General features: G+C 45.3%; 2 protein-coding genes across 2 annotated transcripts; both read left to right on the plus strand.

Moving 5' to 3' along the window:
• Positions 1-4,463: 4,463 nt before the first annotated feature.
• Positions 4,464-6,838, plus strand: KVR01_013280 (uncharacterized protein). Its single transcript, XM_044782402.1, has 2 exons — positions 4,464-5,126; positions 5,221-6,838. The coding sequence occupies exons 1-2, from the start codon at positions 4,601-4,603 to the stop codon at positions 6,414-6,416; spliced, it is 1,722 nt and encodes a 573-aa protein (XP_044637734.1). The 5' UTR covers positions 4,464-4,600; the 3' UTR covers positions 6,417-6,838.
• A 1,426-nt stretch (positions 6,839-8,264) lies between these two features.
• Positions 8,265-8,990, plus strand: KVR01_013282 (uncharacterized protein; the record flags this gene model as incomplete). The annotated part of the gene is made up of 1 exon (XM_044794319.1): positions 8,265-8,990. The coding sequence occupies one exon, from the start codon at positions 8,265-8,267 to the stop codon at positions 8,988-8,990; it is 726 nt and encodes a 241-aa protein (XP_044637736.1).
• Between the last annotated feature and the right edge of the window lie 4,603 nt (positions 8,991-13,593).

A 13,593-nucleotide genomic window follows, 5' to 3' on the forward strand; every position in this document is an offset into this window, starting at 1 on the left:
ACAGATCCTTGCATCTGCTTAACAATGATTTATCTGGAATTTAACCCGGCATACCTGCATGAAACGAAAAAGTGAAGGCTGTGGATTTGTGGCACAATTTCAGCGAGGAGGCATGCGCGCCTGCTGCGCGATGGTGACCTCGGGAGCTAGCTTTGAGCAGACAAGGCATTCCAAGGGTATTCTCTATGGATCTGTCCGGGCCGGAGACATTGATGTGAGACCCTAGGATTTCACTTGATGATCGATTGCATCAAGAGGAACTGGCAGAACATGCGCCGCCATCAGAAGTATGCTTTTAGATCCGCCAGACTCGCGACCATAGCAACCTTGTAAGGACACCATGTATCTGCGGCCGTGTGTTTCAGATACCATGGGTCTACCGGAATGTATTGGTGGCCACGACTTGAACAATAGCGACATCATTCATTGCCGGCCAGATAATGGTTCCCGCCCCAAATTGTGTTGGTCATTGGCCGTTGCGGCCAGCGCGGCACAGCCTGAGCTGGGGGCCGCCCGTCGGCCGTGGCCCCGGGCCGACTTTGCCATGTTGGCTTCCTACGGAGCGGCTTCCAAGGGCAAGATTGGGTTTCCGGATGGTTGCATGCATTATTCAGCTGTTTGAGGGCAAGGTCGACCATGAATGCAGCCTGTTCTATAGTTAGAGCCGCGATGTTTGTTTCCAAGCTTCTTGGCCGAGATGGTGGGTATGTATATATATGGCCTAAAGGACTGCCTTTGATCTAAATTGATATCCAAGAGCCGCATCGACAAAGAAGACAATAAGTTGTTATCACGCCGGTCGTGTTTCCATTTATCAGCTATACTAGTATACTATCGCTCTCTTCTTTCGACTTGCTATTTTGCCTTCAGCCACGGTCTATCCTCGAAGCCCACCCCGCCTATACAACCCATCTCAGAAAAGACCACGCTTCCGGAAAAACCTCATTTGAGCTCGCTTCTACCTTTTTCATCATGGATACCAAGCAGAACAAATCCCCCAACGCTCAGCGTCGAACGGCCGCCAACGGAAAATCTCCCCCCAGCATGAATCGCGAGGGTGCGTACGGGCCAGATTTCTTACACACGGTCACACCCACCCCGCCGTCGGTGACGAACCATGGAAGCGGCAAACAGCCCTCCCCGTCTAGCCAGCCCGGGCAACAGGGGCAAGGGAACCACAGTGTCCGGATGGTAAGTCGTTTGGCTATTATGCCGGTGGGGGAATTGAAAAAGAGAAAAGACGGGCAGTCCGAGTCGCCGAGTTCCGCGCATGATGCTGAGAGTAAGGGTGGTGCTGTTGCCCGCGACGCTGGCGGGCACTGAGAGGAGAGGCATATTAGTAGCCTGCAGGGCACTTGGGCATGCACGCTTAAATCAGCCCGAAAATTGTGGATCGTTTGGTGGTTGGAAAAAGATGGTGGTTTCGTATTAGATGAGCCTATGCTTGAGCGATTCCCCTGTCAACACCCTCTTTAGGCCAGAAAGATAAGAGTATGATTATTGCAATACACTCCTTACCTATGTAGTGACGGAGTTCTCGCAACCCCCTTGATGAATAGAACTGACTTTAAGGTCTCACCGGTCCTGCGTCTTAGGTGTTTGTTGCTGGCAAAACCCCTGCGTACTATGATTGCCGAGTGTATCCTCCAAGAGTCTCCTGGCTCGATGTGACGCTATGTTGGCTCCCTGTGCCGCGAACGCAGGCAGCAGCGGCTATTATGCTCATTCACACCTTAGCCGCGCGGACAACTAATCGCCGAAGGTTGAAGGCAATTAGATTTTCTTTCCTCATTCCTTCACAAATTGACTCGATCATTGTCCATTTGTTATATCCTGTCATCTATTGTGCCCTGGCCACCGGTGCTTGCAATGTCTGCGCAGCTCCCCCTTGAGGGGCTGTCTGCGCCTCTCGGCAACCGTCACCACAACTACCAGCTTTGCTTGCTTGATCTACCAGGTGAGAGTGTTTTGAAAGTGATCGGTCAGCTCTGTCTCACCGAGCTAGTAACCTCATATAATTGCGTCCTACTTGCCACCGTATGAAGGCGCCATGTATGTCCTCGGACGTATACGGAATAGAAGCAAAACCACATAAAATAAGTCAAAATTCTCCACGCGTAATCCACAGTGCCGAATGAACTGAGAACAGTTGGCTATTGGAAACACCATGTTTCTGATGTGCCTGGGTCTTCTTCTCAGGCCAGGGCCAGGCCACAGATGAGACTCATGGCCGAACTCAATACAGGCAACGTGACACACCCGTCATTCACCCAAAAGCCAAATTGAAGCCCAATTGTGCTGTTGGTGTTTTCCTTCTGTGGCACGGCCCTGATTTTGGAATGGGCGGGGGCGGCATGTACGGCCGCCTGGCCCAGGCCTCGCGCATTTCGACGGCACTAAGTCCCAACAGCACGCGGCGTTGCTCAGCTGAGCCTCCATTACTACGTCAAATATCGTCCTAAATCGTGCATTCAATTCGCACGCGATGCCATATTGGTGTCTAGTGGTCTCTATTCTGAGAAAAATACGTTGAGGCGGCACTGTGCGGTGTTGTTGCATCGCATCGCGGCCAGGCCAATCTTGAGGTTTCGGCTCCCCATGAAACGGCTGCAATGGCAAGACCAGGTCTAGATCGTAGCAGATGTTCCGTTGTAAAGTTCCTAATGATGTTGCAGGCTTCTGGGACACTCAAGATGTTCTAAAGTTAGAATCTCAGCCTGTTGACAAGGACAATCACCCCACAGACTGGGAGTATAAAAAGGAACTGAGAGTAAGTCTTGGGTCTGGCAAGTTCTTCTGATATTGCACCGTAGAAAGCATTTCAGTCTCGATCTCACAACAAGCTGGTCGTGGTTACCTGAAGTCATCAGCGAAACAACTTTACACTTATCTTTCATTCTTGCAATCTTCTTGCCCACTTGTTCCCAGCTTGATTTCCACTTCCGCGTAATCGGAGTATCTTCATTTGAAAACCCTTTCAATACCGACAATCTGTCTTTCGATAGCAATTTCGCCTTCATCATGAAGCCAACGCAAGGACCAGATACCTCTCAGTTTGGAGAGCGTCACACTTCCAGCGGCCAGCATGCTCGAAAGCCGGACACGTCTCAGTCCGGAGGGCGTCAGGCGTCCAGCAGCCAGCATGCTCGAAAGCCGGACACGTCTCAGTCCGGAGGGCGTCAGGCGTCCAGCAGCCAGCATGCTCGAAAGCCGGACACGTCTCGGTCCGGAGGGCGTCAGGCGTCCAACAGCCAGCATCCTCGACAACCCACTACTACTCCTCAGCCTGGTGGACGTCAAGGACTTAGCAGCCAGCAGCCCCGACAGCCGAACGCATCCCTTTCTGGAGGGCGTCAGGCATCCAGCAGTCGCCAGCCTCGACAAACACACACCTCTCAGTCCGCAGGTCGCCAAGGCCCAAACCAGCAGCGCCCCGCACGATTGGAAGGAGACTACGGTTCTTCACGGGGAAGTGCATCGAGTAGTGTCCCCAGATGCTCGACATGCAAGTACAGAATGGACCAAGACGGGTATTATTCGCCCGAGGTCACCGAAACATACGACTGTACAGATTGTCCTCGGAGTGCCTGTTACAAGTGCTACGGCGTTGGCACTGACCCCTGTCCAGGAGCACCTGTACCAAACCCACCCATTTGTGGCCACTGCCACGGAAGTGGTACGCAACTTGAAACCTTTCCAATGTGCCAAACTTGCAACAATTCGCGCAAGGTGGAGGTGACCAAAAATTTGCCGTGGCAGCTGTGCCACAGTGCATGGCGCTAACCTTCGAACACAATGCACTTGCAGTCCAGAATGCTACGGTGGGGTAGGGCCCAAGTGGAGGGAGAAGCACATCTATCAGCATCATCTCCTTGCTGGGAAGAACGAATTCCACATTGGAACTGTAAGAATTTTGTGGGGAGTCGATTGTATTCGTGATTAGCTCGTTTTGTTGCTTCCTTTGCGCTTCAAGTTCTAACATTTGAAAGTTTCCTTGGGTTCCTATTGATTTCTTGAATCACTTGATTAAGGCTTAACTGCCGGCTCACTCGTTTGGCAACAGAAAAACAGGACAGATTAAAAAATGAATTCCTCAAGTGCTCTCAGACTTTCGGTTCTGTGGTGGAATTAAAAGAAAAAGAGGGGGGGGGAAGGGGGGTGAGCAACATGTATTCGAGAAGGGAATGCACCTGAGCAGGGTAACTGCCCTACTTAGTAGTACTACTAGTCTAGTTTCAGGATCAATGATGCAATGCAATTTTTATAGCAGTAATGCCAGAATTTCAAACCGAGGTCGATCTTGATTATCAAGCGCTGTTCTCGACAATGAGAATACCTCAACTCCCGTGGTCCAGAGGGCTGCAGCCCGCCGAGACGCTAGGTCAGGTGATTAGGCCGCATACTTAGGCAACAGCGGCCGCTTCTGCGACCAACCACACGGTAACCTGCCAATACGTAGGTAGCCGGCGATGTCACCATCGTCCTCACCTCATCTGCTGCCCTCGAAGGCTCTCTCTCGCCCCATTTACTCAGTTCACTCACTTGATTCCGACTCTCAGTTATTCTCACAACTTTTGTGCCTCGCATACCGGTGATTACGATGTCTACACGGGTACCCCTGGAGGCCTCATCCCGGTCTCATGTCGAGCGTTCGGTGAACGGAAACGGTCAGGGCATCCGCCAGCTGTCCTTGCTTGACCTACCAGGCGAAATTATTTTGAAAGTGTTCCAACAGCTCCGTCCAATCGAGCCAGTAACCTCATACAATTCCACTTCAAAGAAGCCCGATGTGAGCCGGGATTTCTTCCAGAGTCGAGCCAGTCTGACCAATGTTGTCCTGGTCTCGAGGCTTTTCTACGAACTCGGAACCCCCTATCTATATCGTACCGTCCTCCTGAGCGACCAGGTGGAAGTCTTGCTCTTTTTCCGCACAATATCAACATGTCCAGACCGCCGCCCCTTGGTCCGTTCCCTGGCTTGGGTCACTGTGTTATCCACGGATGACACGAATAGGCAGTCAACCATGATCCGCCAACATGAGGCCGATTCGCTCGTTGTAGATTGCTGGGATCTCATCAAGGACTCTTGGCCTCTCGCGCAGATTGACTTTCGGGTCGCAAAACTTAGTAAGCATCTGGCATGATTATTGACACAACGTTGTTATTCACGAGTGTGCGCAATACCGCATTCAACCTACAACGTTGGCTGACCTTGCCACAGTGGGCATCTACGGGCCTGATACCATGGAAACCTGGAGGCTACTAGGTGCTATTTTGGCCCTGTGCCCAAAGATCGCATCGCTATTTTTACTTCACGGATGTGAGGATGTACCCGAAGGATCTTATATGCGTTTTAGTCCAGAAATGAGGGCCCTAGAACCGCTGCTATGGCGGTACGAAGAGGCAGATGGCCACGGAAATCCTGGGTTTCTTGGACCTTCTGGCTATGGGTTCCTCGCGGACTTGCAACACCTCATTATCGAGACTCATGAGGATGAGCAATCTCAAGATCGCGCGCGCTTCGTCATTTTCTTTTTCTTGGCGAACTCGCCGCGCTTGAGACGTGTGGAGATAAAGGGCAACTTGTGCCATAGAGGCATTTGGGCATGCTTCACGCAGTATCCAAATTCCAAGTTGGTCGCAGACAGTGTGAAAGAGCTAGTACTGATGCGCACACAAGGCCCTCGGGACGATATTATGGCGACGATGCTGTCGTTTCCTAAGCTCGTCTCGCTCCAGGCCGAGTATGACGACGCGTCTTACATGTTCAACACGACCATTACCCCTGCCCTGCCCTTCACAATCTCTTCCGCCCTGCTAAGACTCGCGGACACACTGGAAACGCTGTCTCTGACAACGGGCCCGACCAGCTACGGCCATTGGAGCTACATAGAGGACTACCCACCGTCTTTGACCAGTCTCTCTCAGATGAGCAAGCTCAAAGACTTGACTACAGAGTCAATGTGGTTATTTGGAAGACAGGACGTCGGAATCGCCCTGCAGATACCGCACCTCCTCCCTCCATCACTCGTTCGCTTCCGGCTGATCGATTACTGGGGCACCACTCACGACACGCCCCGTGACTATCAACCGGACTCCCTGAAGTACTACCCAGACTTCCCAAATCAGTGGACCACGGCTGAGTTTTATTCCAATGTCCTCATGAGCCTCGTCAGGGACAGCTCCCCGTCTCTCCCAGACCTGGGAGAGGTCACGCTGGTGTCTAAGCAACTCTATGAGGAGATGCCAGCGAGCGACAGTCAGGGGGAACAGGATCCCGCCGACATAACAGAGGGACATAAAGGGCCCCTATCGAATGTGAGCGCGTCCTTGCGCGCCGTGGGTGTTCAGTTGAACTTGGAAATGCCGGTGGAGAGCGAAGCAGCTGATCGATTTGATTGGGCGAGGATTGAATAGAGTGAGAAGCATCATCCATAGGTCTCGAGATGACGAGAATTTGATTGATTTCTAACTTTTCTTTTTCCAAAAAGGTGCAGGGTGGATACTTTCAGGCTATAGTCTAAACACATGCAGTTTAGTATAGGCTCTTTCAGCTTTGATTGCGGATCGACCTTGATGTTCCCCAGAGAGCATACGGTCCTTGATCGTCCTCTAAGATTGTTAGCACATGCCATGCATTTCAGGACGCTTCTATACTCGGGATCAAGTTGTGTGGTAATCTATCCACCTTCTATAAAGAGAGAGGAAATTTGTGCACCCATTTTTGTAAGCCACGCACCCCTCTACTAACTAAGAACTATCCCATATAATGGGGCACACTCCGTACATTCAGACCCGCGAATTTCCCGGAATTCACGCTCGCTTCGGCGGTTGGTCGCGTCACTCACGTTATCTCAGAAGGAACGCGTTCTCCCCTCGGCTCACAGTTCATAAATTAATTATAGAAGACTTCTTTGAACAGCTAAAAAAGTATGTGACTTCTAAAAATGTGTGCGCAAATTTCCTCACTCTCTATAAATTAGTATTTTGTAAGCTCCATGCCGCTATGCCATGCTATGCTTCTGAGCGCCGCCGTGGTTGTTTGTGCCGGTGCTACCGGCTCATCATGGTCGAAGATACTTAAGCAGGTAGATACCGGCCAGCGATTCAATTAACCTTCAGTTGCGGAACCCACCGAAGAACGAAAAGAGAAGGTGCTTATTGTTCGCGAGAGACACAGTGAACTTTATCCTGAAGGAGTTAAGCCAGAGAGAGGGCAGGGGTGCCCGGGAAGCCGCGGCATTTCAATCCAAAACAAGCCTAAAGTGGCCCAACAAGCTTTCACCAAGCTTTTTTAGTGGGTTGCATCTCTGTCATGAACGGTTGCATCCGAGCGATCTAGGTATGATTTTCTGGATGAACTTGTGCCTGAGCAGCGCCTCCTCATAGAGATTGGCAACCGAACGATCAGTGAGTATAATCCAGCGAACAGGTTCCTGTTGAATCTACGGTGTCCAATGTGGTTCTCTGCGCGTCTGCCCTGAGCCTCGTGGCACCTAACGGATGACCGACCCACACAGGGTTGAGCAGCGGCATCATGGTCCCTGTAGGCGCTCGACTCGTAAAGCCTGTCAAAGATCGACACAGCAGAAACACAGGTGATCCTTGCAAGCCGACTGGTAAGATTAAACTTTTGCTAGGAACGATCGCTGCCAAGCCTGTTCAGGAAGCTCGCTGTTAGTTCACTGGACTCGAGTCGTCTCCCTATCATTTGGGGTCTTCATCTCTGCAGGCCAATGCCGGACTCAGTCTGCTGTCAATATGGGTATCGGCCTGTCATCCTGTACCAGGAGCTTGATTCCCGTTGTCCAGTCCGTTTTGGGAAGGTATGTGGACAATATTTTGTCCTGAATTCCGTGCTACTGACCCAATCCACAGTATACTAAAGCAATATATCGGTACTCCGCCAAAGCGGAGGCTTCTCTCATGATGCAGTACTAAGCGCTTCTCCTATAGCTGTTAAGATCGCCCAATTGCAACCTGCCTAGGTCGGAATATCTCCACGATTAGGTCTTTTGAAAAATCACACCTACGAGAAACAGAATAGCTTGTGATTCGGGAAAGGCCCGGTCATATCAAGCCAGCACGCGGAATGCCAAAGATTGCTGTCAAGGCGATTTCTATAAGAGCTGGAGACCAAACACCTCTTGCAAAGATGGTGACAGCTCCAGATCAGCAGCCTCGATCCAAGCCGCCCTCTTGTCCAAGTCCCTGACTCCTTGCCTTCTTTTCCCAGTTGCCTCTTCAAGCCAGTCCTCAGTCAACATGAAGTACTCCGCCGCCGTCGCCGCCCTTGCCGGCACCGCCCTCGCTGCCAGGCGTGCCACCCGGGATATCATTCACCCCCAGCACGTGTCCGCCCCCAACATGAGGAACACCAGCTACCCGCAGTACTCGTCCAACTGGTCCGGCTCTGTGCAGATCGGCAAGGGCTTCAACAAGGTCCAGGGCACCATCGTCGCCCCGCGGGCCACCGGCGGCGGCAGCGCTGCCGCGTCCGCCTGGGTCGGCATCGACGGCGACACCTGCAGCACCGCCATCCTGCAGACGGGCATCTCCTTCTACGGCGACGGCTCGTACGACGCCTGGTACGAGTGGATCCCGGACTACTCGCACTCCTTCTCCAACTTCGAGATCAGCGAGGGTGACTCCATCTACATGGAGGTCGACGCCTCCTCCAAGACGGCCGGCGTCGCCACGCTTGAGAACCTGACCACCGGCCAGAAGGTCACCCACTCCTTCAGCAGCCCCCCTTCTACTCTCTGCGAGACCAACGCCGAGTGGATCGTGGAGGACTTTGAGTCTGGCGGCAGCCTCATCCCCTTTGCCGACTTTGGCACGGTCACCTTCACGGACGCCTCTGCCTCCGGCTCGGCTGGTACCGTCACTCCCAATGGCGGCACTATCATTGATATCAAGGATTCTGACGGAAATGTCCTCACTAACTGCGCCACCTCTGGTAACGATCTCACTTGCACATACACTGGTTAATTTTGAATATTGGCGTGGTACAATGGAATTGATGGCGATGGGCTGATCCGTGGGTCTGGAGAGTTCCGAGGCGGAAGATGACCTGAGAGGAGAATGCTGTATTTATGAGAGGAGCTTGAGCAATAATGCACATATGAATATATTCGGACATAATATAGTACCTTAGCGAAGGGCTCGTGAGCTGAATAATTTTTCAACTTGGATCCCACTGAGCAACTACTAGTAACTTAATTGCTTCCTCCCACTCTAGGCGTGATTTGTGATGGCGGCTGAATGCTTGGAGCAAATCAATCGTTGGTCTGCGGCCGTTCCACATTTGTGTCTCTTGCGCACAGTAAGGGGCCAGCCTCACCCGCCCAACAAAGGCTGCGTTTCCTGGTTCGCCGATTGTGTTCCGACGGCAGCTGCGCCACCGGAATTATACAGGACGATGCATTGACCCACTGCAACGAGGGCATTATTAACACATGCCCAGCCGACAAGTGGATACCATCCCGTCAACAGCCACGGGTCTGCATATCTATAATAAGATCGAGGATTCACACCCGCAAAATCGGGGGGTACACCCGTACAAGTACACACCCTAGGCACCAACTAATCAGAGCACTATATTTAACTTCAATCAACCACCTACACTACCCACCATAATGCTTTTTACAGCCTCACCCATATATCCTACCAAACACCTCTTTACCCACCTATTTTAACCACCTACCTACCCACCAACACTTCTTCAAACCTATAAATTTATATCACTATATATTAATTTAATATTAAAAATACCCTCTAACTACTCAAAAACTAATTTAACACCCTTATAGTAATAATATAAGTTTTAAACTATACTAACCTTAAGGTACAGTAATAGAAGGACTATCTTAATTAAAACTCTTAAATTATAGCTATAAATAATTATCAACTAGCCCTTTCTAACCCTCCTCCTTACTTAAAACTTTTCTATAATAAATATAATACTTATAAAAACCTTAAGGTTAATTTAAACATAACCATAAAGTCTATTAAATTCCTAACAACCACTTAAAAGTTAGACCCCAACTACATTCAGCTAGCCTACAGCCAGAATAATCAACAACCCTCAACCACTATAACAACCAACTCTACAATAATTAAATTAAGCTATAAATAGCATATACTTACCTATATAATAAAAATAATAAAAAATAAGTAGAAACTTATTATTCAAAAAGAACAGTATACCAATTATAATCCCTAAAAAGTTATAGAAACCCAATAAGGCTAACTATAGCTAATAAACCCCTAACATAAATTCCTTACTTATATAATAAAAAATCCCTTAATAACTAAACTAAAAGAACTTAAATAAGTACTTTAATAAGAGTTTAAAGACATTAAAGTAAAACTAAATATACTAAAAAACTAACTAAAAGACTAATAAAAGGATAAATAAAATATTTATACTCTAATTTAAATAATATTAAATCTACTTAAAGAAAAAAGATATTAATACTAATAGACTAATAATAATAATAATAATATTATAAATATCTTTTAATATATAATTAATTAATAGATATAGATTTAAGAAAATTAATTTATATAATACCTCTTACTTAATTATATCTATATAATAAACAATAAATAGATACCCTACTTCTAAAATACTATTATAACTTATATAAAAAAGAACCTACCCCTATTTATAGGCATTATTAATAATAAAAAAGAATATAACTTTTAATAACTTTTATAATAAGTTTATAAACTCCTTTATAATTATTAAACTAATAACCTAATAATCTTTATAACTAACTATAATAACACTTTAATTAACACCTTTAAGTATAAATTCCCCTAAATATACTATTAACTTTATATTTTTTATATTAATATAAATATTACCCTAAATATTAAGAAAAAATAATAAAAACTATTAGTAATAATAGGAAAAAAAAGGAAAGAGAATAGTAAAACTAAAGGAGAAAAGGATTAGGTAAAGGACTTAATAACAACCTTACTAAATATACTAATATAAAGTTAAGAGATAATTCCAATAAAAATCCCTACCTTAAAGAATATCCCCTATACCTAATAATCCTTATTTAACCTTTTAAAACTTATAAAATACTTAACTAATTATAAAATCTATAATATAGCTTAATAATATCTATAAAAAAAGTTTTTAAATTAAATAATAATTATTACCTACCTTTAAACCTAATATATTAATAAAAAAAAAGATTATAGCTAAATAGATTATATATAAAACCTATAAAATTCTTAACTTTAACTTACATATAATATCCTCTATAAAGATACTATACTATAAACTAAAAATCTATTTAAACTATAATATAAATAATATTTTCTACCTAATTAAGGCTACTAATAAAATAATCACTAATAATTCTTATACCCTACACCTTATAAAAGCCTAATAAAAAATAGTATTATTAAAGAAGTTTAATAAATAAAAATAGTTAAATAGGCTTCCTCTATAAGTTATATAGGCTACCCTAAAATTCCTTTTAGTAATAAGGAAAACTATAATATATATACTAAAGGGAGAAATTCTATAGGGTAATTACTTACTTATAACTTATAACTACCCTATATTTATACAATATAGCTTAATTTATACTAATTAAATAGTTAATAAAAAGGAAACTAACTACTCTTTTAAAAGAGAAGATATCTATAAAACTTACTAATTAAATTATAACCTCTCAATTAAAAACTCTTTTCTTATAGTTTACTTACCATAAAAGGTTACTATAAAGAAGGGAAGACTTTATAATATTACTATATTTATTATAAATAAAAATAATATCCTTATAAACTATAATAAAGTTATAATAGGTAAAAAAATAACCTTAATAACTATTAATTTAAATAATAAAGTAGGTAATAAAATAAGGGCAATAATAGTATCTATATAATATATAAATTTAGTATTTAAATAAAATAATAATACTTTTTAATTATTAAACTAAAAGGATATTTATAATAGGAGGACTTAACGTAAAGTTATCTAATAAGACTAATAGTTAATAATAGAGCTTATAAAAGAAGTAAGTTACTAGCTATAAAAGCAATAGTCTATAGAAATAGCCTTACTAACAATAATACCCTCTACTAATAGGGTAATAATAAAAAAGCTTTATATAAGGGCTTAAAGGACTATTAACTAATTACTAAAGGTAAATTTAAGTATTAAGGACCTTATTAATAATAAGAGAAAGACCTAAAAGAAGATTAAAGTCCTTAAATTAGTCCCTAAACATTCCAAACGATAAAGAAAGTAATAGAAAACTATAAAACTAAAGTAATAATAAGAATAAATAAAAATAATAATAAAGATAAATTTAGAATAATAGATATATAGAAAATAATTATACTTTTATATTAACTATAGTAAAGTAATAATATAAGTTAATGTTAGTATATAGGGTATATACTTATATAGGTATACCCCCCGATTTTACGGGTGTAAATCCTCGATCTCTCTATAATTTACTGGGGCTGGGAACCTGATCGGCCACAGCACTGCCAACGCCAAGAAAAGAACGATCTGCCGTACGATTGTGGCCCGGCTCAACGCGTTCCGCTCCAAAGATACCCCAGACGTGTTATAAGACTGGAGCCCATAGGCGACTCCGGTTGCGATCGTGATGAGAGGGTTGATGCAGACATAATTGACGGTCATGATGACCGGGAAAGTGAGATCTAGCCAGTCTGTGGTTGGTTTTCCGGCAAAGACAGCCCAGCAGACACTGAGGATGGCATGAATAGCGAGTAGCAATACTGCGGTCCTGGTAGACGGAGATGCCATACCAACACTTTCCGGCTCAGCCACCACGTCAGTAGTTTGTTCTGTTGCCGGCTCAATAGTCGTCTCGGTTGCCGGATCTGTCTCAACATCGTCGTGTGCCGGCCCTCGTACCGCAAGCACAAGCCCTAGCCTGCATTTCAACGAGCTGGTTAGTGGTACTATTTCTGATGGCCTGATACATTCAGGGATGTAGAAACATACATGACCAAGGAGCATAGCCATTGAGTGAGTAACTGGGCCAAATTGAGCCAGTCCATGAGCCGTGGAGGCTTGGGTATTATGTTCCCATCCTGCTTGTATGTTGGGCAGGCAAAGAGATAGTACATAGTAGGAATCTGTGCTTGAGCGCAAAGCGCGAGCATCAGGGTCGCCGTCACCGAGATGCTACCCACACTCTGGAGAGTGATCAACTTGGTGTACTGTGGCAAGTACGACAGCGGCGTCAGTATTATGAGCAAGCTATGGTCATCATTAGTACGATGCCATCTATATCCAACATTGAAGGCTCCTGTGTCATGCTCACATGCTCATGATATCCAGAGTGGACACCATGTCAGTTGATGGTGACTCAGAAGGAAGCCTGTTGCAGCCACAACTACAGGGAGAGCGTTAGGCCGGGAGAGGTGGGTTGTCTAAATAATTGTTCAAAATAACGGAGAGCGAAATGAGTGAGTTGTCCAGGGGGAAGTATACAATTTGAGCTTGCCTAGGTTCAGTGATGCCTATTCAAAGTAGAAGAAATGAAGAAAGAAAGGCCCTGCTCGACCAGTATCTTTCTGTGGCCTCGGATAA

The sequence above is a fragment of the Diaporthe batatas genome, assembly GCF_019321695.1.
Source record: "Diaporthe batatas strain CRI 302-4 chromosome Unknown Contig00025, whole genome shotgun sequence".
In the NCBI taxonomy this organism is placed as follows: Eukaryota; Fungi; Ascomycota; class Sordariomycetes; order Diaporthales; family Diaporthaceae; genus Diaporthe; species Diaporthe batatas.